The 27,700-nt window shown below is 36.4% G+C and overlaps 1 protein-coding gene across 3 annotated transcripts in view; it reads left to right on the plus strand.

Moving 5' to 3' along the window:
- The window catches only part of LVRN (laeverin), a 128,387-nt gene that overhangs the window by 49,311 nt on the left and 51,376 nt on the right, over positions 1-27,700 (plus strand). For 2 of the 3 annotated variants that reach the window (XM_081287221.1, XM_081287220.1), the window contains exons 7-18: positions 8,121-8,264; positions 8,766-8,831; positions 8,924-8,989; positions 9,714-9,886; positions 11,504-11,580; positions 11,900-12,039; positions 14,250-14,305; positions 16,336-16,489; positions 18,313-18,407; positions 20,733-20,840; positions 21,747-21,914; positions 22,117-22,254. In XM_081287221.1, the coding sequence (XP_081143347.1) occupies positions 8,121-8,264; positions 8,766-8,831; positions 8,924-8,989; positions 9,714-9,886; positions 11,504-11,580; positions 11,900-12,039; positions 14,250-14,305; positions 16,336-16,489; positions 18,313-18,407; positions 20,733-20,840; positions 21,747-21,914; positions 22,117-22,254 (1,385 nt within the window). Of the gene's footprint in view, positions 1-8,120; positions 8,265-8,765; positions 8,832-8,923; positions 8,990-9,713; positions 9,887-11,503; positions 11,581-11,899; positions 12,040-14,249; positions 14,306-16,335; positions 16,490-18,312; positions 18,408-20,732; positions 20,841-21,746; positions 21,915-22,116; positions 22,255-24,395; positions 24,521-27,700 lie in introns of those variants that run through there. The other variant, XM_081287222.1, reaches the window with a different exon arrangement.

Genomic DNA, 27,700 nt, shown 5'->3' on the forward strand with positions numbered 1-27,700 from the left:
GTCTACTGTGATTTTGTGTGCTCGGTGTCCTGTATGCATCTTCAATTTGTGTATCTGTTTCCTTTTTTATTTCTGGAAAGTTTTCTGTAATTATTTCATTCAGCAGGTTTCTCATTCCCTTGGTTTGAATCTCTGTACCTTCTTCTATCCCGATGACTCGTAAGTTTGGTTTCTTCATGTTATCCCATAACTCTTGGATGTTTTTCTCGTGAATTTTTTACCAGCCTTTCTCAGTTGGCTAGACTCTTTTCAAGATGGTATATTTTGTCTTCATTATCTGACGTTCTGGTTTCTACTTGCTCCACTCTGTTAGTGATACTCTCAATTGAGTTTTTAATTTGGTTTATCGCTTCCTTCATTTCTAGAATTATTGTTTGATTGTTTTCTATAATCTCTATCTCCTGATAAAGATGCTTAACTTCTTCTTTTATCTGCTTATGAAATTCATTCTCAATGTGTTCTTTCACTGCTTGAATTTGCTGTCTTGTATCCTCTTTAAGGTTCCATTCCATCTGTCTAAGGTGTTCCTTGAGTTCTTTATATGACCATTTTTCTGATGACTCTAGGTCCTCCTGAATATTTAGGCTGTCCTGCATTGTTTGTACTCCTTTTCTTCCTTGTTTTTTTGAAGCTGCTCATGTTACTTTTTGTTCTGTTTGACTGCTGAGTTACTGTTTACTCCTATAAATTAGTTTGATGCTTGGGAGGAAAGGTATTTGAAGGGAAGGGAAGAAGTCTCTAAAGAGAATGAGAGTAGGCAGGTAGAATTCAAGGAAAGGGGGAATAAGAAAAATGAAAAGACTGAAGAAGAAAAAAATAGAAACTAAAAAAGAAAAAAATTAAAAAATAAAATAAAATAAAATAATAATAATAATTAAAAAAATTTTAAATTAAAATTAGTAGAAAAAAAATAAAAAATATATTTTGTAAAAAAAATTAGTAAAACAACAAGAAAGAAAAACCCAAATCAAAAAAAAAAAAAAAGAGAAAAGAAAAAGAAAAAAAGAAAAACCTAATAAATTCCGTCTTAGAGTTTGATTAACTTCTCTTCCAGTAGATGGCGCTGTGCCCACCAGGTCAAGTTTCTCCTGTCAATACGCGGGAACCAATCACTGTGCAGCAGCTCCTCCCAGACTGGGCGAGTCTCCAATCCTGAGTGTCTAGGGCCTCCTCTTGTGTCTAGTCACTTCCCACTTTTTCTCTAGCCAGGCCCCTCTCACCACAATACTGGCTACACGCCAGGTCTGCTGCTCCCGGGAGCCCTGTTTTCATGAACGACTGGGCACACTCTTCCAGTTTGCCATTCCCTCAGACCCTAAGTTTGTAGAGCTTGGGGCTGGGAATCCTCAGCGAATTTTACTTGCCCTCCGGTAGCCACTCCCCCGGTAGCTGGTGCAAGAGACCTCAGCAGTCAGCCCTGGTGGGAGCGGTAGTTCCGCGCCGCGGGACCCGCACCACCTCTGATTCCCTTGGGCTGGCTGTAGCACTCACGGGAGAGCTGGGAGGGGCCCTTATGGGAGAGCTGGGAGGGGCCCTTAAGGTTTCCCCGATGTGTGGAGAGGGAAGGCTAGGGGATCACACACCTGTAGCTGCAGGTTTCAATGAAGTTATCTCCTCGGCAGCAGTCTGATGACATCGTTTCCCTTTGCCGGGCGACCAATTCAATGGGTGGGTCCTTCTCTCCCAAGCCCCGTTTCAAACCTGTGGCCACTACTTATGAAGGCTCGGTAGGCATTTACCTTCGTAGGATGAGCAGGGCTGACCAGTTGTTTCAGCCGGATGAATTAATGCCGAGTCATAGTTGTTTGTCTGCGGGAAGCAGGTGACCGGGAGTTTGAATTCAGCGGATCAGGGCTCGGTGCGTGTTCTCGGATCACTTGGATTTTAAATTGTCACTCATCTTATCAGCTGTTTCATTTAATTCAGTAGCTCATTCGTGCGGTGAAGAGTCTGCTCTATGGTGCTCCGCGGGAGGCGACGGCGGCAACGGCGGCGGCAGCAGCGGCCTTCGGGACCCCCGGGGAGGGGGTGCGGGTTGGGGGAGGGGAGGCGGCGCCTGGGGGCCGCGCGGGCCGGGTACCGGACACGCGGGAGAGCGGGTGGGGTGGGGGAAAGAAATTGAGATCTAGATTTAGAGACTGAGCTTGGGAGGAGAGACAGCTGGGGAGAAGCAAGGCGGAGAGGCGGAGAGGAGAAGGAGATGGGGCCGATAGAGCCGTGCAGCTGGGGCTGCAGCCTTACTGCTCGCGCTGAAGTCGTGATGGACTCCCTCCACCTTGGCTGGATTAGTCTGTAAATATTTTTTGAAGTTGGAGTTACCTAGAAATTCATAATGCTTTTCTACTCCATTTTATATCATGAGCATTTCTACACATCACTGAATTCTTTTATAAGAAAAAAAATTTTAATGGCTGCCTAATATTTTATCATTTCATCTTATAACATGTTTGCAAATAATCTTTGCCTTTTATTAGGTTTTGGTTATTTTCACTTATTTTTACTGTTATACCTATACCGAGACTCTCAAATAACTCTCAGACCACACATTGCCATTCCATTTAAGCCTTTATTGCTGGCCACCGGCGGACACTCTATTCTCTAAAAAGCGAGATGATCAGAGTGACGCACCCGCCTTCAGTTGGCCTCATATTTAAGCCAAAAAACCACAAGAGGGACGTTTGGGTGTTTAGCCAATGTAAGCAAGCAATACAGGAGCTGAATTGGGCAATTAACGAGACAATGCAATGGGTACATTGGTATTTCCCACAGGACTTTCTAGGTTGGCATAGCAGCAAGCAAGCAGAAAGGAAGTGGGTCAAAATGACCATAGTTGAGTACAAGTTAGAAAATGGTTACTAATGCCGAGACAATTAATCTCTGAAAAGGTAAATTGCCCAAGAAATATGGAAAGCAAAGAGAACAATTTTTACATTGTATAAGAATTGCTAGGTAACTATTAATGGGTACAGAGTTGGAGCTTTCCCATGGGAGAAGCATTTCTTACAAGATATGGAGTCTCAGGGTAAAATGGAGTCTGTTTGGTCATTGCCTAGCCTGGCCTATAATAACACTACCCAGACTAAATTTTAAAGCAGTTTTAATCTGTAGTCTATGGCCTTAAAGATAAGTGATATGCTAATTATAGTGACTCGTGTAGAATACAATTTTTGATATTGCTTTGTGGATTGGAATAAAGAATATTATATATTTTAAAGAATTTATAGTTATGAAAGCCTGATGGTTTCAACTATAGCTTTTATTTCTGATGTTTAGTTGTAGTAATTAGGTAGTGCTTTTAGAATGGCATGAAAAAGCCAGATTGACTTGATTTGATTTAGATATTTAAATATTTAGACATAATGTTATCTGTTTATATAGACCTCTCTTCTCAAGCAAAGCAGAGGTTCTTTTCTTGGCTTGCATTCTTGATACCCACATCCCTACTTGGTTTCTGCTCCTGTCACTTCTCTGGTCTTTGGGGTTGCTCCTTCCTGCTACTCTTGCTTAGCTACTCTGTCATCTCAACTCCTCATTGTTCCAAATCTTGACCTCTTCTCTCTTCTCCCTACCCTCACTCATTCAAACTGCTTATTAATACTTGAGATGCTGATTTCCACTCACCAGATCTTTTTTACAAGTGAAGTCTATTCATTTTAAAGAAGATTCTAAGATTATGCTCTTTCTACAGTTGTCCCTCAGCTTTCATTGGGAGAGTGATTCCAGGATACCCCTCACATTGCAAAGTCTGTAGATTTCTCTTATATGAAACGGTGTATTATTTGCATATAGCTTAAGCACATGTTCCCCAATACCTGAAATCATCTCTAGGTTTCTGGTTGATACCTGGTACAATACAAATGTTATGTGAGTAGTTGTCATGCCATATTGTTTAGGAAATAATAATAAGAAAAAAAGTCTGCATGTACCCAGTTCATACACAATTCCCCCCCTATGTTTTTGACCCAAAGTTAGTTGAATCCATTGGTGAGGAATCCATGGGTATGGAGGGCCAACTGCATTATTTTTGTAGTAAAATTTCCTTCTTTTATGAAAGATGGTGATAGTAGATATTTGTTTCTGTTGATTGTTTGGCAGAATAAAAAATTGGCAAACCTATCTTGACTCATAAAAACTTTTAAAAATCCCTTTTCCCTGTTTGTGAAATCAGGGAAGTTCTGAGGTGGAGAGACCTCTTAATGTCCCTTTCCATGCCACACATCCTGCATTCTGAAAGCTGCCCCTAGTCCCAGCCCTGTCACTCTGCAGTGCCTCCTCTTTCCTCCCCTGCACTGTGCACAGGCCCTGTTGTCCTGAAAAAGGAGTTTAGATGTTATTATATATAACAGGAGACTGAAATGTTCAATGACTTTCCTAAGCTTGTTTTCCTAACTGAACAGAACTGTATTTACAACACAGTTGTCTGAGCCTAGGCTGATAATTATAACTAGAATAATAAATAGATAATAATAACTACAATAATGTGGTAATAACAATAATAAAACTGAATTTGGCATTCACCTAGATACCCAGAATATCAGTGTAAAGCACTGAGAGTTCTATACATACATCATCTTATTTAATTCTCAGAACATATATATGAGTGTAGTTGTTATTTCTATTTTACAGATGAAGGAACTGATGCATCAAGCATCAAGTTACAAGGTCTGAGGTTCAGTGCCAGGACTGTTAACTCCCAGGCTTTCAACCACACTGCTTTTCAGGGAGAGCACACAAAAGTGTTTCTAATCTCAGGGAGCCTGTGTGTGTGTGTGTGTGTGTGTGTGTGTGTGTGTGTGTGTTCATTTTGACTTTTTACTCTACATATAAACTTTGCATACATGGAGTAAATCTTTTCGTCAAAAATCCTTTCAATATACTCAAGTGTACCTACAAAATTGTGTGTGTAATTCTTTTATGAAATAGAATCACACATGGTTAATGTTATTTATAACTTTTCAAAAGCATTTGGTTATATCCCAGATTAACTGTACTTAAATCAATAATGCAGTTTCATTACCATCAGACAATGAAATTCACCCTTTTTAATTTTTTTTTAACTTTTTTAAAGTTGTAGATGGACATAATACCTTTATATTTTGTTTATTTATTTTTTTATGTGGTGCTGAGGATGGAATCCAGTGACTCACACATGCTAGGCGAGTGCTCTACCACTGAGCCACAACCCCAGCCCCCACCCTTTATTTTCTTAAGTGAATGGATCATTAACATCAATTCAGTTACCTCTTACTGCAACCAAACTGGCTAGATATTACCAGATTCTGGCAAACTTGATGAAGACTTATTATTGGTAATTTTGAAGTTAAAATTGCACCATTTAGTTGATTTTTTAAAAATCATTGGTTTCTTAATCACTCTTTTTCTGGGTCTATATTTCTCAATAACTTGTGGAATGGAGTGAGTATAACTCTTGCCAAAAGAACATCAGATCTTGGCACTTGAGGAAATTGCCATGAGCTTTGTGATTAAAAAGCTTAAGGTTTTGCATCAATGATCTCTGGAGACTGTGAACTTTGGCTTCCATTTAATTTAGTAATTTGATTGAAATTGACTAATGAATCACAGAACCATATGCAGAAACATTTTCATTTTTTCTACATCTTGGTCTAATTTCAGCTGCAAGTCATTAAAGCATGATGTGACTGGGTCGTGGTCAAGGGTTCAGAACATTAAGTACCAAGGGTTTCCTGGCCCCCAAAGCTCCAGCTCTAACATTGTCACTCAGTGACTTTTCTTCTTCTTCCTGGTCTAAGGAAATAGCCGATCTGTGAAGGACTCTGCAACGTGGCAGATCTTGTTTGTCTTTACTATTGTAAGTTGAGGCACACTGTTGAATGCCTCTGAGTTTAAATGGGTTTCATGCTGCCATTCAACAGATTATTGAGCATTTATTATGTCCTTTTATTGACAGCTACCATCAACTAAGCTCTCTATTATATGCTTACAGATTATTATATACATTATCTCATCCAATCCTCAGAACAACCCTGAAGAAATGATGATGATGATGATGACAATGATGATAAATAATCACAGCAGTGGAACACTTATTGAGCATGTTCTAATTGTTACATACAGTGCATCACAGTTATCTTGGGTGGTCACAGTGATACCTTAAAGATTATGTAAAACCTTATGAAGTCAAAAGAGACAGAGACAATTCATTCTGAGGGGAGGAAGCCCCACAAAATAGGGAAAAGGTTACATGTAGTATAGAAATGTTCATTAAAATGGTTATAACAGCAAAAGCTAGAAACAACGCAAATCTCTAATAACAGGGGAATGATTAAGTCAATTATGGTCCATTGCACCAATAGCTATGTTTATTTATTTTCTTATTTAGCTTTTGCAAAAGTTCTGTTTGATAAACTTTGAAAAAAAAGGATTTCACCTCTGACTTGACCACCTGTGAGATTCGCTTCTTATATTTGGCTTATTTCTTTCAAATTTACATTTCTCTTTCACTTACAATGTTGCGGTCCTTATAAGAGTTAATTATGAAGATGAGGTAGTGAAATTTTAAAATGATATGATAAGTAAAGTAGAATATAAAAGATTTTACAACTATGGGAATCAATATATAGGAAAAAAGATAGGAAAGAATTATGCTAACATTGTAGTGATGCTTATATTGGGTGTGAGTTTATGGGTATTTTTTATTTTCACTCTTTTCTATATTGTGCTAATATGACACTTGGGTCAACAGAAACTCTCAAGAACTCTTGAGTTTAAACCAATACAACCTATTTGCTTATGATTTTGGTTTCCTTCCTAGATTTACATCAGGGAAAGGTTGTCCTTGTTATGTGTGATAAAGATCTAGTCTCTAGGAGATTTCTGCAATTCTCATTATCCTTAATAAATAGGAGCAGACCTGTGTAGATGTTTCCTCTAAATTCTTGATACTGAGTGTGATTCTTGAACTAGCAATATCAGTAGTATCAGGTAGTTTATAAGAAATGGAGGTGTCAACCCAGACCAATTGAGTTAGAACATAATTTGGATGAAATTCCTAGGTGATTCTTATTTACATTAAAAGTTGATACCTATCTGGGCCTATTGGTACATACCTGTAACTCAGGCTACTCAGAAGACTAAATTATAAGGTTTTCAAGTTCCTGGCCAGCCTGAGCAACAGAGTGAGACTCCATTTGGGAAGGAAAAAAAAAAGTTTGAGACACATTACTCTATGTGATTGGCGTTCTCATTTTGGGAAGAGAGAGTCTGATAATAGCCTAATCAATGGTATTACTAATTTAAAATTAACTGCTATTTAATAGGAAAGGGTTGATCAGAACATTGGACATAGAACACAATTTGAAAGATTATCTGATAACATCAAGGGGTGAGACAGTAAACTTGGAGAGCCCAAATATAGTAGGGATTTGAGGCGTTACTAGGGGCTTGATCTGCTCTACAGGTTATGAACAAACTGTCTATTTAATTTCTCCATTTTCTTTTCTCTGTTTCTGTCATCCCATATCCCCCTTTGCCTATGATTTTGGTTTCCTTCCTAGATTTACATCAGGTAGAGGTTGTCTTTGTTATGTGTGATAGAGATCTAGTCTCTAAGAGATTTCTGCGATTCTCATTAAAACATAATAAACTGCCTTCTCAAAATGCCTATGGATTTCTTTCCAATTGTAAGTTATTATGTCTACATCCTTGCAGATTTACAAATTTAGTATACTTTTGGCTTTGTAAATATCCATGTAAGAGAGACTGATCAATTTTAAGGAATCACTAATACAATTACCAATCAAATTCCAGAGGATTGAAACTACATAGAAATGCTGTTCTCTGGAAGGCCCTGGCAAGTAGCCATGGGCTTCTTTAGGGGAAATGTACACGACTCTTAGATACCATATTAACTTTATAATGATTCTTTAAAAATTTAAATACAACAAGGTATAAAATGGGAAGGGAAGCCTCCTATAGTTTTGTTATTCAAGGAATTATGACTCTAGGCCTACTACGATTCACAGATGCTTCCCTTTTTTTTCCCCCTTCAATAGAAGTTTTTGGAAGTGTTTTAGGACCATTTAATTTTGTGTTTCTGTGACACCCCAGAATTTAATGTGGCTTAATCTTTTCCTTTATAGAATGAGGTCTTTTTTTCTAACTTTTTACATGGTGTCCTCAAAGAAGATCATGCCCTGGTGTCTAGAGCTGTATCCATGAAGGTGGAAAATTTCACAGAAACAAGTGACATAAATGAGCTCTTTGACTTATTTACGTACAACAAGGTAAAAGCGGTTAGATATTTTCCTCTGTTCTTGCAGAAAGTTATATAAAATGGATTCTAAGGTTTGTAAATTAATGTGAAACTTAAAACTTTTGATATGAATATCCTTAATTTTATTGAGAAATGTAGTCAAATTAGTTCTAACTTAGAAAATATTAACAGGGACCATTTTATCTTGGAAAGGTTGAAAACCATCATAAATAGATGTATTATAAAGACAGATCATTCTGTCTGATAGAAATATATTATTACATATAAATACCTGAATCAAAAAAATTAGTGTACCTTCAATTTTTTATATGTAGTACACTAGCTCACTGTTTACTTCTTCATTAGTGACAGACCATTGTTTTATCAGTATATTTAGGGATAATTCAAGCCTTCGGTTAAAGTACAAAATGCGATCAGGAACACAGCCCAGAATATCGCTTTTTAAAATGCAATGTGTCAGTATGTAGATATTGAATTTTGTGCAAATAATGAACAGCTTCTTACATCCTAGGGAGCATCTATGGCCCGGATGCTTTCCAGTTTCCTGAATGAGCATTTATTTATCAATGCACTTAAGGTGAGTTTGCAGACCAGTTGCTACCTGGATGACAGCAAACACATATAGCTAAGGCATGCTATTTTTCAACCTTAACTTCCCTATTTTTACAGTCATATTTGAAGATGTTTTCTTACTCAAATGCTGAGCAAGATGATCTATGGAGGCATTTTCAAATGGTAATCATCCTACTTTTGGGTACTTTCTTACTAGGTTGTTTTGTCTGTTATAGTACAAGATTGGGAGGCCAGGGGTCAATGGCAGCTTCACGGAAAAGCAATTCTGCCTTGATTGTGAAACTCCCTTAGGTCAGGAATTAGAATTGTGTCTTTAGTCTTCTCTGTATTCTCATGCCCAAAACAGAGCCTGGGCACAAACTAGATTCATAAATATGTACTCTGTAAATGAATGAATAAATGAAGTATGTAACCACTCATACATAGTCACTTCTCTGTATTCAACCAACCCCAGATGCAAAATATTAGAAAAAATTGGACTTGTACTGAACATGTACAGAACTTTATTTCTTGTTATTGTTCCCTAAATCATACAGTATAACAGTCACTGTATTTATATAGTTTTTACATCCCAATAGGTAGTATAGAAATAATTTACAGTATACAGGAAGGTGTGCATAAGTTGCATGCAAACACCACTCTGTTTTATTTAAGGGACAGGAGAATCCGTGAATTTGTATATCTCTGGGAGTCTAGGAACAAATCCCCCTCATGCCAAAGGATAACTGTAAAGAAATAAACAGAGTTCTGGATTTGGCCCAGATCACTGGGAATTACTATGTAGATGATGACTAGCATAGCTACTGCATTTCTTTTAGGAGATTGCTACTTCAAAAGATTTTGCTGATAACTGTATCTGCATTTGTGATGATCTTTTTTAAATCAGGCCATAGATAACCAGAGTGAGATCCTTTTGCCAGCAACAGTAAAAACCATAATGGACAGTTGGACACACCGGGGTGGTTTTCCAGTCATCACTTTGAATGTGTCTACTGGTTTCATGAAACAGGAACCATTTTATCTTGGAAAGGCTGAAAATCAGACTCTTCAAGCCCACAAGTAGGTAACTTTGCTTCCCTTTGTCTTCACCTGCCTTGGACTGAGCTCTGATGGAATGGAAACCAGCCAGTGGGGAGGAAGCATAGCCCTTGATGGGCACATGGCCTACTGCAAAGGAACTCTACATAGGATGCCACTGTGTACCAGGGTGAGACAGAGCCCCAGAGTCCTGAGCAAGGCTGGAGATCTGCAGTTAGGGGCCCAAAGCATGTCCCTCTCCTGGGATTTAGAGCCATGCTAGTGACCAAGGCTTTGGGGTGTTATATGTTGCTCATAGTCTTTTAGATAGAGGTAATGAATACTTTAGATTCTGGGTGAAAGGCAATAAGATAGTGCCACAGGAATTATCGCCTTTAGATGCAGTTGGACCTGCGTGGAACACGGATCTCACCAAAATTCAAATCTTAGGTTCATCTTGTTTAGACGTTCTGACTGGCACAGTGGCACACACCTATAATCCTAGCAACTCAGGAAGCTGAGGCAGGAGGATTGCAAGTTCAAGACCAGTCTTAGCAACTTAGAGAGACCTTATCTCAAAATAAAATTTAAAAAGGCTGGGGATATAGCTTTGTGACAGAGCACCCTGTAAAAACAAAATAAAAACCATAAAACTGAGTTTCAGTTCCCTTATCTATAAAATAAATGTATTGACACATCTTAGGGGAGTGTTGTAAAAAAATGAAATGTCAAGTAGTTGCACAGAACTCATCACTTCCTCCTTCCCCTCTTTTACCTTTCTTAATTTGTTAATTTTCAACTGTTTTTGATAGTTTTGGTTTTCACATTTTATTACAGTAGGTATCAGCACAAATGAATAATCAATTTTCAAATACCATCACCAAAATTTTCAGGTTGTCCTACTCCTTCGTTAAAACCCCAGGGGAAAGAAAACAGGAGAACTGAGGGCTGTTTCTCACTGTAATATTCTGTGCCTTTGAAAGTGAGGGAAGTCTTAACTCTGCAAAAAAACACATACCTACACTTGCAAGTCTGAGAAACCAGGCATGTGAAAATTTGAGCAAGACTGGAAATGCTGCCCAATGTCCAAGTCATGTGTCTTTTCAGATGACTAATGAGCTCCCTGTGGTCAGCAGGTTCATCTGGGTCACACCCCCAATGTGGAGAAAAATGTAGGAATCCAACAAATATAAATGTCCTGGATGATTTCTGTTGAGCATATTTCAGATGGGGAGAGAGATAGAGACTAAAAAGTATTTTTAAACATTTATTAAGCATTTTCTTAAACTATCCTTCACCTCTGGGCATGGACTGATTTGGGTCTGTGTACAGCCTTTGGATGCCCTTGAGAGAGGCCATGTGGTCATAATTTCACATAAATTGGCCTTGAAGAGAGCAGATATAAAACAGTCTTAGGAGCTACCTACACTTAAGAATAAATCTGTAAGACACAATAAGAGAGGGGAGTGAGCAAATAGCCAAAGCAAAACTGGCTATTTGTAAAAAACATTAGCAAATAATCCTATGAGCAAAAAGTCCAGAGGGAATGAGCGAAGAATTCCAGTTCTCTCCGCTATTTTATCCTGTCTTTAATATTGGCTCAGAGTGTGCATTCTTATGTGTTAAAATCAACTAATTTTTTGCTTTTCTTCCCCAAAGTGACACATGGATTGTCCCTATTCTTTGGATAAAAAATGGAGCTCCACAATCTTTAGTCTGGCTAGACAAAAGCAGCAGTAAGTAGCAAATTTTAAAAAACAGCTTCATATATACACATATATAAAGGCAGTGAATAAGATGTTCAAATGTCTAGCTTTTGAGACCTCATTTAGAACTAAAATGTATCCTTCTTGTAGAACATAGAACTTTAAAGAAAAGTTTTAATTAAAAGCCATTACATGTAAAAAATATGATTATATGGTAAGACCAGTATATAATTAGAATTTTAAAATTTTTGTTAGGTTTATTGTTAGAACTGAGAATGTATTATATAAAAATGTATTGAAAAAAATTTGTAAATGTACCATTTCAAACTATTCCTATATTTTTTTGTAGAAGTATTCCCTGAAATGCAAGTTTCAGATTCTGACCAAGACTGGGTGATTTTAAATTTGAATATAACTGGCTATTATAGAGTTAATTATGATAAATTAGGTTGGAAAAAATTAAGCCAACAGCTTATGAAGGACCCTAAGGTAAGGTTATGTTGGGTAGTTTGAATTAAGTACTGTTCATGGTGTCCTCTCTCATCTTTTAGAAGGTGAGCTTTCTTATGGGAAGAGACTCCATCCCTATTCCCACCCTCACCTCCAGCCATACTGAAGAGGTTGTTTTTCTTATTCTTAGAAAAAGGGTGGTTTTGGTTGAATGCATTATATTTTTGAATATTCCTTTTGCTTTTCCAAAATAATTTTACCTTCAGGTGAAAATCATAATACATTTTCCTACTAATTATTTTGCAGACTGTGGCAAGTGACTTAAATGTTCTGCTTCCATTTCTTCACTTTAAAATGGAAATATCACTATGTGTTATTTATCATGAGTATTAAAGATGATGTAGGTTTAAAAATACTTAAAATTTCTAAGCCTATATAGTTACTTAATATATGCTAGAAAATATTAACTTTATTCCTGAAAACATATTCATGTGCTTCCTCAGAGGACAGAATTTAATTCATAAAACAGCAACAATGATCCAGTATCACTTTACATTATGAAATCACTACAAGTCATTATGAAATCCATAAACACTAAGGTTGAACATCTCAAATTAAATAGATTTTAATTGGTTGAATTAAACCGAATCTCCACTAGTAGCAATGGATGGTGGCTTAAGGATCTATGCCACTGGCTCTGCTGTGATGTGCTGTGAACCGTGGGCAGGTCACTTAGATCCCATTTATAAAACTGCAATGTTGAATTAAAATATGTCTTAAATGTCCCTGAGGAAGCCATATGGCATGATGACCCATAGGTTCTGGGTCAGGGAGACTCATGTTCATATTTTTTGTTCATCATTTACTATAAGTGTGAACTTGGACCTCTTCTTTGACCAGCACTTCAATTTCTTTATTTGTATAGTGGGTATAATATTCCAACCTTAAAGTGCTGCTGTGGAGATTAAATAAATGATACCTGTATTATGTTTAACAAAGATCAAACCACAGGTCAGGTTTTCAGAACATTTCGGTAATTTTTAAAATATATATATTGGGGATTCAACCCAGAGTCAGTCTATCATTGAGCTACATTCCCCAGTCATTTTTAAGAATATTTTTACTTTGAGACAGGATCTCACTAAGTTGCTGAGGGTCTTGCTAAGTTGCTGAGGCTGGCCTCTAACTTGACATCCTCCTGCCTCAGCTTCCCGAGTCTCTGGGATTACAAGCATGTGCCTGCACACCCTTCAGTACTTTTTTTTTAAAATAAGATTTTAAATAAACTAACAAAAGCCACTTAAAATAATATCTTCTTTAAAAATCTTTATCAAAGTGGCTAAATTCTTATTAGTTTCTAAGGGCACTTTACAACAAAAAATACTAGGTTATGTAATTTTAGCAATAATTTCTTGAAACCGTAATAGATTTACTTATGGAAAAATGAAGGTAAATTCTTTCTACAAAATAATTGGCGAGCAAATAAAACCTACTTTGTAGTATTAGTATTCATCTAGAAAATATAAGTATTAATTCTGAGGGAAGAATTTAACTTGGCTTGCTCTGATGCTCAGAGGAATGTTGTGAAGATAAATTTTCTAGGACCAAATATACCAAAGAGTTGGGAGATGTTTAAGGAATGATGTAGGAGGCTTTGAGCACCTGGAGGGTATTGAAGCTGAGTTCAGAGTCCTGTGACCTGGCAATGCCAAGGAATTTAGACAAAAGCTAACCAGTTAGTGTCAAAGGTACCAACCTTTTCATGTATATAAGGGACTCTGTTGGTGCTATGTGACACATCAGTAAAATCTTAAAAAGACAGAATACCTTGGTATTACCAAAGTGGCATGAAATAATATTTATTTAAGTCCTCCCATGCCAAAAACTCACCTGAACATAATTTGGACTCTGTATTACAATTTATTGTATGCTTTCTGTTTTTAGAGAGGCCTTTAAAATTTGACTGCCTTTTTATTATTTTTTAATGTAGTATGTTTAGGGAGTACTTTGGCAAAATTCTCTGCCATATTTAAACATTATGATTGATGTCCAGAGGGATCATTTATCAAAAATAGATGTATAATGAATAAATGATGGGGATTGTCCTTAGCAATTACTTTGTGGATGAAATAATTCATGTGAAAGTTCTTTGGAGGCAGCAATGATATTTAAAATGTTATTTTTTAAAAAAATATTTTATTAAAAGTGTTCTCATCTTTCCCTTCACCTATTTGGGTCATATTCTGCAGGCCATTCCTGTTATTCACAGACTGCAGTTGATTGATGATGCTTTTTCCTTGTCTAAGTGAGTATGTTTACTTCTCTCATAGTTGTTTTAGAGTATACCTAAAATTCATAAAAAATAATAGCCTCATTGCTAAGAATTTATTCTTTAGTATACACATGCCTTAACTGATTAGAATTAGTTTCAACTTCTGTGGTCATATTGGAATTTTACAGCAGAAAGAGTTGCTGAAAATAAATAGGCTATCATTTGATATTTCAAAATCATTTCTTTACCCAAAGGTGATGATCATAGGTATAATTTTAATGAGATCTGGCTTGTATATTAATGCATTGCAGAATTATTGACTTTAAATATATTTATTCAGAGTAATTAAGATGCACTGCTAAGTATTTAACCAGGTAAATTAATATATGTTACAGATTTAAAATTTCCATGCAATAAAATTAAGGGCTATAATGTAGTAAGTTATCTAGCATGCTCTGTGTCTTTGTCCTGTCATATTTCTTGAGGATGTCATGTCTTTGCTGCTTTTTCCCTCTGTGACTTGCAGCTAATTTCCTTATGCAAAACCTTTCTGAAAACCTTCTTTGAGGGCACCCTGACTTTGATACTGTTGACTACATCCTCCTAAAAACTTTTCAGCTTCCTGAGACTCCACTTGCAAACACGGTTCTTCTCCTGTATTTGACTTTGCTTTTTCCTATTGCTGTGAGCACCTTGAAGCCGAATCACGATTACGTCATCTTCTTCCTTTTCCTTTGGATAGTTCATTCATTCTTGTGATTTCAGTGACCATTTTATATATGTACAGTACCCAGATGGTATATGATGATTAATAAATGCTCTAAATTGACACATCAACTTTGCTTTCCTCCTATCTTATGTTTATCCTTTAGTCATTTAAACACTGAACTTTATTTCTATCTCCAAAATGCTCTTGCTATCAATTTCTATGCCTGTGTCAAGAATACCACTATTCTCATTACTCAAACTAGAAACCTGACAGATATTCTCCTTTTGGCTCTGCAGCTCTCATGTTTCACAGGTATGTATGTATTATTTATTCATTCTTGTTGTGTCCTTTGGATTATTATTACCTTACAACTTTAGTTGCTTCATGCTAAGTCAAATTTTTGGCATCTTTTGCCTGGCCTATTGCATTAGGACCTATTTCATTAGGCTCTAGGCCTTTAGTTCTTTTGAATTTTTCATTCTGTCTTTGTCAGCACTGCAGCAATGAAATTTTTAGGTATCAATTCCATCATGTTACCCCAGTTACTTAAATATTGACAGTGCTTTCCCACCAAACCTAAGCTCTTCATTCTGACATTCAAGGGTCTTCGAGGGTTTGAACCACCTCATCTATTAGTTTCCACCTCTCACCACACATAGAGGAAATTCCCTCCCTCTGTTAGGTTGGTCTGCCCATCACACTAATTCCCATGTTACTTTTGTTCTGGGCTGTCTTCTTCCTTCTCTCTGTCCATTTTAATTCTACCCATCCTTCAGTGGTTTTCTCAAGTTCTTCCAAAAGGCCATGAGGCCTTCTCTGACTGTCCCCTCTTTTCCATGTTTCCCCCTTTCCATGCGAATGCTTCTTTCTTTGCCACTTTATGGTATTCATCACCTGTCCAGGGACCTAATAGCAAGTTTCTGCTCCTCACCAATGCTCTTAACAGTGGGCAAGTGTAAGGTCTTATGGATTATGTGCCCACTGGCAGCTGACAGAGCATTAGATAATGACTTTATATATGTTGAATAGAAAATACACTCTCATAAAAATACATAATAGATATCTAATATTCTCTTGCCCAATAATTGAGCCAACATTTGGCCTGGACTTTCTACAGCTTCCAGTTTGGATGCATGAATGTACTAAATTGAAATGGAAAGTCTGGCAACACTTCTTATGTTTCATTTTACTAGTAATATGGGACCTTAAGTAACCTTCTTGCCTTTTGACTTATTCACACACCTTATTGAAGTCAGGCATTGAAGCATGGAACAAATATGGAAACAGTACAAATCATTTAGCAGGTGAAGTTTTTTTGAGAGTGTGTGTATGTGTTTTTTTTTAAACCAAACAGAAGCAATTATATTGAGATTGAAACAGCACTTGATTTAACCAAGTACCTTGCTGAAGAAGATGAAATCATAGTATGGTATGAAGTCTTGGTAAACTTGATAACCAGGGATCTTGTTTTTGATGTGAACGACTATGATACATACCCATTATTAAAGGTAATTTCATGCTTTGTTATGTAGTTTTATTTTCTGGTGCTAGGGATCAAGCCCAGGGCTTTGCACATGCTAGGCAAGCACTCTACTTAGCCACATCCTAGCCCATGTTATGTAGTTTTAAAATAAATTTTCTCTTCCTTTTCCCATATTCTAGCCAGCATCTGAAAGACCGCTCTTTCCCAAAGTAACTGTCAATTCATTTCATGTAGCTATAGTCTTCTTAGCAATAGCTGAATTTTCTTAGCTGGTCTGGGAGATAAGTATGAGAGAAATTTGCAAGGGTACTTCATTCTTGGTAAGGTGACAGTGTATTTTAAGAAACCAGAACTGAAGGAAATAATACATCTTCTTTCATATAGAAAAGGACAGTATCTATTAGAAAGTATTTCTCTAAGAGTTTGTTAGGCAAACACAAGGTCTTTTTAACAGTCCTGTTTTTATAATTGCAATACTTTGATCTACCATATCAACACTTAAAATCAGAGGAATATATTCCAGAAAGAATAAAAGTTTTGTAGTTGTTTTTAATATTAGGAAGAAAAAGTGGGAAATTAAATTAATGAATGAAGAAATGATATGCCACCATCAATGACAGAATATAAAGAGGAGAATTTTCACTGCTACATCCTAAGTAACAGTCACTTATGGGATGGCACCTGTATAATCAAAGCAAGAGCCAGGGAGCCACCCTTTTGATATTTAGGGGCCACAGCGAGTCAGAAAGTGTGTTCATTTCTGGGTCATTCTGTGGGTGGCATTACAAATATCTCAGGTCCTAGGTGTTGATTTTTTTTTAGTATCAAAAGTACTGGTGGGAACTTAGTGGAGCATAGGGGTGGTGGCCAGTGGCAGAAGGCACTGTTTTGGGGACTGAGTTGGCTTATTGATAACATCTAATGCTTGGTTATGGGTAAAGAAGTAAAAAATTAATACTTATCTTCAGAGAATTTCAATGATTAACATTTAGTTTGTTCTTAGGAATATGTTAGTAATTGTCTAACTTTCATAATCTTGAATTTATGAGCTGGAAGCTCAGAGAACTTTATTTCAACTCGGGGCTTTAGATTGTCCAGGGCATAAATCAGTTCTCATTACTTTGAAGATATGATATAGTTCCTAGGCAAAACCAAATAAGCATATTTAATTTATATATAATTTATATATATATATATGTACACACACACACACACACACACACACACACACACACACACATATATATATATATATATATTAAGGCTATGATATATATATAATATTTTTATTCCATATAAAGATACCTTTATTGTATATAAGGATATGATATCCTTAAGATAGACCTGTGGCAAATGTATCACATTTACATATTATAAAACTTTAAAAACTCTATTATATATAAAGACATGATATATATACACACACACACACATATATATATATATATATATATACACTTGGCATGGAAATGTTAAGGTAGAAAGGTTGTTTTACATTTTTATATATTTTCTCCATATGGAAATGTTTTGGTTGATATTAAATGTTAGTTATAGCTAATATTTACTGAGTTCTGACCATGTGCCAGGTAGTGTGCTCATAGACATTATATTACTCAATCCTCACAATAAAGCTACAACATTAGAATTATTATAAACCACTTTTATGTAAGAGGGAACTGAACCCAAAAAGTTAAAAAGAAAACAATTATACATTTAATAATAAATAAGGATAATTTCTGAAGAAATATGTAACTTCTCTATTAATATATTTTTAAATAAAAAGAAATACAATAAAAATGTAGTATTCTGAGTCAGAACTAACTGTATATTTTTCTTTGTGGCTTATAGAAGTATTTATTAAAAAGGCTTAACTCAATATGGAATATTTATTCAACAATAATTCGTGAAAATGTAGCAGCTTTGCAAGATGACTATTTGGCTCTGTAAGTATCTTTTTAAGCAGTGATAATTGAATACAATTATTCATATTAATATATGGTTTTCCAGATTCATAAAATAACATCTTAATAACTATTATTCATTGGGAGAGCGTATACATTATTTGATTGGTGGGCTATATGTGTCCTTATAGGGAATAATAGCTTGGAATAATAACTTTAAAAAAATTTTTTTTCTTTTTTTATGACACAGTTTTCATTCTTACAATAGCCCTGTGACAAATGTATTATATCCAATTACATATTATAAAACCTATCCAGGAAAGTTAAGAAACTTTTTCAGAGACATCCAGCTATTAGGTGACATTCCTAGGTAAAACTAAATAAACAACTATCTCTTATCAGTGATATGAAGATTGCAACCTCATTCTTTTCATTCCATTTTTTTTAAAAGCCAAGAACAAAGAATATCCACTGAGGTTTTGAACAGATTAAAGCATCAGACTTTGAACACTTAGCTATTGTTTTTTTTTTGTGGTAAAATTAATTTAATTTTCTTTAGTTATTTATGACAGTAGAGTCAATTTTAACATATGTATACAAACATGGAATATGTCTTATTCTAATGAGGATACCTTGGGTCTTAATTTGTCTGCAAAGTATATGTGTGCACACACAGGAGTATATAACTCTATATTCTCAAAGTTAGGCTACTGGTTGAAACCAGAGAAGACTCATGCTAAGCAAACTACCCTATGCCAGCAAGTCTGAGAACATAGGAAGGCCACAGGGGGAAAAGTCCCCTCTGTATTATTGTTAGCAGGAATTCTATCATGTAATGAGGTCAGTTGACAGCGATACATAGTGGTCACTAGTATATGAGCATGTTTGAATATTGCAAATGATTTTTCCCAAGGGGAGTAAGCACATCATGATGGTCTGGGAAGGAGGCAAAAGGCAACCTGGGGCTGTGGTACCTTGACACACCCCATGACCCAAGGCTTGTGTGTGTGGACAGGCCTTTCTGGATTTAGGGAGGGAATTCCTAGCCACCAAAGTACAGGCATTATAGCTACAACTTCTAGTCAGCATCAGGCTCAATTCAATTAAAGACCAAAAAAGAAATACAAAATATATAACATTGATTATTCCCTCAATTTTTACCCTCTGAGAGGCTAGAAATCTTAGCTCTAGGGTATGTAACTGGAAGGACACAGAACTGAATACATGAGAAGGTGGAAGAAGGTGAGAACTGCCTAAGATAGAATGGGCAGGCAAATTGTGTGAACAAACATAACGGCCAAATGTGCTCCATCAGGCAGCACATATGTTAACCAGACGTATTCTTGGCCCTCCTAAATTAGACTGAAGTGGCTTACTTTTTGTAGCATTCTGGGCCGGTTCTTTTCTTCAAGCAACCTTGGGGAGTGACTGCATTTCCTCAGAATTCCATCTTTTTGCAGCCAGCTTGGGGTTGGGATGGGTAGGGAGAGGGAGTAAGTTACATAAATTAATGCCCAGAACACTCTCTCAGAGGATCTCCATCCTTGGACATTCCACTTTTGCTTATCAGAAGGTCAGGCTAGGCTGGGTTGAAACTATAGGGTGGAGCAACAGCGTTTGGCTTTTGCATTTTCTGGAAATTTACAGCCAGTTTGGTTTTTTTTTTTTTACCCAGACCCCAAACTTGGAGAGGGTAGGAAGACACACTGCAAGGGATTGCTTACCTGGATTAATTATTGTTTTTCACTCTATTATTTTGGAAATTATTTTGCTTTGACTCACAATGCAATGTGAATCCCTGCTCAGCTATAAAAATAAACCAAACCAACACCTCTGTTCTTTTCCTGTATATGCACACAATAGCCAGGAGGAGTAAGGGAAGAAACAGATACTTAAGCAAGGGAAAGCAAACTGCAGAAGGAGCAAAATAAACTATTTTCTTTCTTTTTCTTGCAGAGAGATCCTTATTTTTAAGTGTATTAGATCAGATACTATAAAGACTTTTTTTTTTTTATCCATAAGGCAATTACTGTCAAAGGGAGGAAAAGTAAATTGACAACAGATGTGGAGTGTGTGTACACCCATGTGTGTTTGAAGGAGATGAAAGATGGCAGTAATTTATTTCTAACTTTCAAAAAATACTAGTCTTAGGAGATTTTTTGGTGCCTGAGAGCCTCTCAGCAAAAGTTTCTCTGAATCTTAAATCCATTTGTCATCCACAAAAGCTATTTTTTAAAAACAGACCTGATGTTATTGAAAGGAAGCTTTAAAGTGCTCATCCTTTCGTGAAGCACTCACTCTTGGAAGCCAAAAAAATGAAGGTGATAATGTGAAATGAAATGCTTTTCTTTGACTTTTTCCTTCAAGAATATCAATGGAAAAAGTTTTTGGAGCTGCATGTTGGTTGGGTCTTGAAGACTGTCTCCAGCTGTCAAGAGAACTCTTCAGAAAATGGATGAACCATCCAGAGAATGAGTATGAATGACACTGTAATTTCCCTTGTTTGTGTCATATTTTAGAACCGATGTCTCTATCTTTTGGATGTTCTCACAGTGGCAGTGATCATTTTGTTTTCACTTGGTTAATATCTCTAATTTCTTTTCAAATATCCTTTTAAAAAACAATCGTCTATATAGAATGAAATAGTGATTATCAGGGGTAGAGATTTGGAGGAAATGAGATGTAGATCCAAGTATACAAAGGTGCATATCCATAGAATGAACATGTATAGAAATATAATGTAAACCACGACTAATGAGTGATATTGTATTGATTTTGGTATTTTTGCTAAAAGAGTAAATTGTAGGTTCTTTCCACAAAAAAACTTGTCTTTGCATAACAATAGAAGATTCAAATTCTTAGGTAAATTGTCACCCACGACCTCTCATTGCTGGTGCATTCTTTCCATAAACATTTAACATAGAATTCTCTCCGCTGCTTGTTTTGAGTCTTATTGGGTTGTTCTTTGTGACTGTTTATTCACGTTAGGTCTATGAACTTATCAGAGCATCTCCCCCCCAACCCCCGCCACCCTCTAAATTTGAAGTCTCACTGAAAGCTGAGACTACATTTTTGTCTTCATTACCTCTACCACAGGAGGAATATGACAATGAGTTAGAAGACCAAATTGCTTTTATCCACCTCCATCATACTATTCATTTACTTCTCTCTGAAAACTCACTTTTTAAGCTAATTAGATGATCTTTTCTTATGGCATGAATGCAAATAACAGTTCCTGCATTACTTTTCTATATCTCTACTTTTGATTTTTATGTCTGGGGTTTCAAATATTTTTTTTTCAAATTTTTTTTCTACTTCTAATGTGACAACCTGAATAACTTAACTACTGTGAGAAATATCATTGCATGTTATACCTTACAGAATACCTTATCCAATTAAAAATGTGATTTTATGTTATGGCGTTGCCTTGGGAAGTGATAAAGAATGGGACTTTTTGTTAAATGTCTATATTAATACAACAAAGGAGGAGGAAAGGATCCAACTTGCTTATGCAATGAGCTGCAGTAAAGACCCATGGATACTTAACAGGTGATTGTGGCCAACTTATTTTGGAAGTTCCTGGTGGAGGGATTCAATTTATATACCAAAAGGAGGAAAACAGAAATGTGCTAAAGATTTAAAAAGAAACGTGTTTATGAATTGCTAACTTAAAACCATGGGATTTTAATTCAATTTATTTGACTCTGTATTGAATTTTTAAAATTTTTTTTTTGCATATGCACTCTTGAAGATATATGGAGTATGCCATCACTACATTTCCATTCACTTTTAATGAAACAAATGTAATGGAAGCTGTGGCAGCATCTGAAGTTGGCCGGTACATAGCAAAGGATTTCTTAATCAACAATTGGCAAGCTGTGATTGAAAGGTAAGAAGGAAGCTGAGATCTCTCTTCTATTTAGGTTGCTGACCTGTGCCAGCTTTTGACTGGCATTGACACAGGAGTCTTTTGCACTGCCTTTGCAATGGTTTAGAGAAGCAATAATCTTTCCTGCATTTTGTCTCACCACAAATGGGAAGCCATTACTTACCTTCAATTTTGAATTTCTGTATGAAAATGGATTTGCACAGGATATTTATCTACCTTGGTTTCCTTATCACACCCATGAAGAAGTTTGTCTTAAAGAGATGCAGATTTGAGCAGATCGTGTTTTGGTATGTGCATACATGATCCATTCATTTATTTGTGACTATTTCATCACACTATCTTTAAGAAATAATGCTCAGCTGGGTGCAATGGAACATGCCTGAAATCCCAGTGGCTCGGGAGGCTGAAGCAAGAGGATAGTGAGTTCAAAGCCACAGCCTCAGCAACTTAGTGAGGCCCTAAACAACTTAGTGAGACGCTGTCTCTAAATGAAATGTTAAAAAGGGCTTGGGATGTGGCCCGGTGGGTAAGTAGCCTTGGGTTCAATCCCCAGTACCAAAAAGAAAAGAAAGAATGTTCATTACTATGTTGACCTGGATGTTGCTAATGTCTTTAATTTTTTGTCAGATTTCTTTTACATAGCTGAATTCTGTATTCTTGAGCTCTTTAAATTTCTTACTTAAGATTCAATTTGCTTGCTTCTGTTGGGTAAAACATATATAAACATGTAAGACTCAAGACAGTACACCCTCCACAACTGGTTTTTCTAAAACATTACTTAACCATTCATTCTGAAAAACCCAGAATTAATCTGTCCTACCTGCTATTTAGATTAAGCAGCTACAAAGCAGCCAAAAGTTAAGATCCAAGCACATGAAAAGTTGTAAGATACCTTTTCTAAATAAGTTTATCTCTTTAAAACAAAATATTTAGAATATAAATATTTAAGAATATGAGTATGATTCTTTTATGCAGCAAAATAATAGAATGTTTTCCTTTTGTAAACATTCATTGAACACCTTTACAACACCAAAAAGGTGGTTTTGATTCAGAAATTTTAAATGTTCAGATGAGAATTTATCTATACTGTACCACTTCTCTGGTTCATAATGGAACATACATATCATACCCATTTAATAAGAATATTGTCCTTTTCTCCTATTTTAGGTTATCTGTTATTGTTGGTTATTTGATTTAGATGGTCATTTAGAGGTGAATTTTGCCTTCAAGTTTGGCTTGGGTCATTAAAGACTATCCCCTCCTTCCTTAGCCTTAACTCCCATGAGGAATTTGAAAGTCGAGTTTGAATTCAGAATTATGTGCAAAGGTACCCTGATTGCATGAAGTTTCAGAGATTTGAGCCTCATGGGCTGTTTGTTAGTCTCTGTTCTCTCTCCTTGGAGCTTTTGACAAAACCCTCTGTCCCCATGCCCACCTAGGTCTAATGGGCCTGGCTTTTCTGGTCTATGAAACAACCTATCCTTTTGTTGTGTTGGTCTGCCTCAGTCTGGCTGGGCACAATCAGGAGCCACTTGTCAAAAGAAACGAACTTTATTTTTAGAACCACACATCCCAAACAAAACTGCTCCTCAGGAAAAACCTTCAGAGCCCAACTGCCACCACCAGCTTCCCACAAGCCTCTCAACCTCCCCCCACTCCTCCTGCTCTTGAGGCCGATTGGCTGGGTCGCGTGGGCAGAGCCAAAAAAGTACCCCAATGAGCAGCTCCGTGGTCTGAAAGGGTTGAGAAACAGCCCAATGAGCATCACCGCAGAGGAGCCAATCAGCTAGAAGTTGATGGGGCCGCTGTGAGCCAATCACCAGCTGGCAGTCTGAAAGTTTGCTGGGGCCCCTTCGGCTGTGGCTCTCAACATCTCCCCCCCTCTGTTTAAACAACAAGCATGTGGCTTAGGGACCGTGCCTGCCTTAGGTTGTCCAATAGTACATATGGTCCTTACCTGTTATCGGATGAGCTGACCTCAAGGCGTCAGCCTTCTGTCTTAGGTTGGTACCATTGCAATTGGATCTTACCTGTCACTGACTACCGGTCCAGTATACAGCCACACCTGTGGATAGGTCTTTGTACCAGCGGGGGGGGGGGGGAGGTTATTTGCCTCATCTCTGTTGGCCCCCAAATTTTAGCTGAACAATCATGATAAGCAGAAAGGAGGAAGATACACCAAGCCAATTGACGGCTCCTTTTGGAAAAATTGCACCACTGATGACATCATCAGCAAAAATACCCCAACACTACCACAAGTCACTGCACCAACAGATAGTTCACAATGCATACAGGTGAGTTCACAATGCATACAAGTGATACATAGTCCAGGCAAGTTCTGCAAGCAGTTCAGTGATGGCTATTGCAGAAGCTGTAGATTGGTTTTATCTTTGTCTTCACCGGCACTGGGATGAAGATAGGAATTCTGGCAATAATGGCTAAAGAAAAAATTATGTAACATTCCAGAAGGCACTAAAAGAAAACAATTTTCTTAACAATTTACATTATCTTGAAGAGAATTATTAAATATAATGAAAAGGAAAGGTGAAAGTAAACAAACAGATCTGTTAACCTCCTTTTTTGTTCATATATTAAAACAATCCTCAACAGTTGTTTACCCAATTTAAATTAAACCATTTAAATCACGTGAATAAAAAAAATATTTGGATCCATTTTTTCATGAGCGCTCATCATATATGATATATGGACATACGTACATTCAAACATATAACACAAAACACAAGTGTGCACACATAATATAATACATACAACAAATAACATAATAGTAAAGGCCTTATAACCTTTTACAGGTGAAATCTCCATTGCAATGTTTAAAAACTCTATAGTCAAAAAAAAAAATAGAACTGATCAGCAAAACATTAACCTAGGTCTGTATGAGCTCAAAAAACAAAATAGAACTTCATGATGTGGGAAAGGGCAATAATAAAATAGATATTGAAAAAAGCATCCTGGTTTGGTTGCAGATGTAAGGGTAGCCAAACTGGAGTTCTGGATATCAGCTGTTATGGATTTGAGCCAAATAATCTTCTTTTTGGTCTGTAGAAACCGCTTTAGTTAATCTTTCTGGAATCCAAATTGGCTGCTGTTCTCCCTGTGGAAACACATAAACAGACCTCCGACTCCAGGCAATCACTGGGTCAGGACCTTAGTTAATCTCTCTGGAATCCAAATCGGCTGCTGTTCTCCCTGTGGAAACACACAAACAGACCCCCGACTCCAGACTATCACTGGGTCAGAACCTTTCCATTGTCCTGTTAGAATATCCTTCCAAAGTACCTTGGGCTTATGTACATTTTTTGGACACATATGCCTTTCTGCAGCACTAAGCCCTGATGAATCCAAATTTTAAAAGTTTAGAGTAAAAAGGGTTATTTTAAGTTTATCTTTGGGGAATATATACCCCTTCCCAATTCCTTCTTTTTGCTTTAATAAGTACATTTTAATAGTTTGATGAGCTGTTTCAACTATGCCTTATCTCTGTGGATTGTATGGGATTCCTGTTATATGAGTAATGCCAAATGTTGAGCAAAATTGTTTAAAAGAGATAGAAGTATAACCAGGGGCATTATCTGTTTTTTAACTGTTTTGGAACGCCCACAGTGGCAAAATTTTGTAAGCAACGAGCTATAACATCTTTAGTTTTTTCTCCGGCATGAAGGGAGCCCATCAAAAATCCAGAAGAAGTATCAACTGTAACATGCAAATATTTTAATTTTCCAAATTCTGGCAAGTGTGTGATGTCCATCTGCCAAATATGGTTAGGTATCAATCCTCTAGGATTGACTCCAAGATTAACTTGTGGTAAAAAGGTCACACAATTTTGACATTGTTTTATTATTTGTCTAGCTTGTTCCTTAGTTATTTTAAAACGCTTTTGTAAAGTATTAGCATTGACATGGAACTTTTTATGAAAATTTGTAGCTTCTTCTAGTGTAGAGAAAATATGTATGTCATGTGTAGTTTTATCTGCTAAATCATTGCCCAAACTAAGGGCTCCAGGCAATCCTGTATGTGCCCTGATATGTCCTATAAAGAACGGATCTTTTCTGTCCCAGATTAGACTTTGTATAATGGAAAGCAAAGAGAAAACAGTAGAGGAAGGGGATATCCTACCAGCATCTTCAAGGGATACTATAGCATTAACTGTATACTGACTATCGGAAAATAAATTAAATACAGAATCTTTAAACATCACAAAAGCTTGTAATACTGCATTAAGCTCTACCTTTTGAGCTGATTGTTTGGGTACTAAAAATGTAAAAGTTTGATCAGGTGTAACTATTGCTGCTGTACCATTATTTGGCCCATCAGTGAATATATTTGGAGCATTCATGATAGGTGTTTTTCTTGTCATTTTTGGAAAAATTACAGGATTCGATGACCAAAAAGACAATAAAGGATTAGATGGTAAGTGGTTATCAAATGAAACATTAGATTTGCACATGATTATTGCCCAAGTATTTAACTCATTATCTAACTCATCAATTTGATTCATAGTATATGGAGTAATAATTTTTGGGATAAATTCCAAACACTCCCTTTGCTGCTTTTATTCCTTTGAGTATTAATTGTCCTACAGCCTCAGGATACCTAGTAAGAATAGTGTTAGAAGAATAAGATAAATGTATCCATAATAATGGACCTTCTTGCCAAAATACTCCTGTAGGAATATTTTTGTTGGTAGTACAATAAATAATAAAGGCAAACTTATATCAATTCTATCCAAATGCATATTTTCCATATATGTTTCAATGATTTTTAATGCCTTTCTTGCTTCAGGTGTTAACATTCGGGGTGAATTTGTATCTGATGGACCTTTTAGGATATCAAATAAAGGTCCCAACTCTCCTGTTGGTATACCTAGATAAGGCATTATCCAATTTATGTCTCCCAATAACTTTTGAAAGTCGTTAAGTGATTTGAGTTGATCTACTCGTATTTGAATTTTTGGTGGACAGACCATGATTGAGGATAATAGAACTCCTAAATAATTAATTGGAAAATTTAATTGTACTTTATCTATTGCTATCTCTAGATTATAATTTTTTAATAAGTTTGTAAGTGTGGCATAACATTCTAGCAAAGTGTTTTTAGCTTTGTGTGCTAATAATACATCATCCATATAGTGAAATATTTGTAGTTCAGGATTTTGACTTCTAAGTGGCTGGATTACTTTGTTAACATAAATTTGACACATAGTTGAGCTGTTAGCCATCCCTTGAGGGAGCACTTTCCATTCATATCCCTGATCAGGACCTTCATGATTCAGTGCAGGGATAGTAAATGCAAAACGTGGACTATCCTCAGGATGAATTGGAATTGAAAAAAAAAAAATCTTTAATATCTATAACTAAAACATACCAAGTTTTTGGCAAAGCAGACAATTGAGGAATCCCCAATTGAGCAGGTCCCATAATAACCATCT

The sequence above is a fragment of the Spermophilus citellus genome (assembly GCF_964194105.1).
Source record: "Spermophilus citellus genome assembly, chromosome: 1".
Classification (NCBI taxonomy): domain Eukaryota; kingdom Metazoa; phylum Chordata; class Mammalia; order Rodentia; family Sciuridae; genus Spermophilus; species Spermophilus citellus.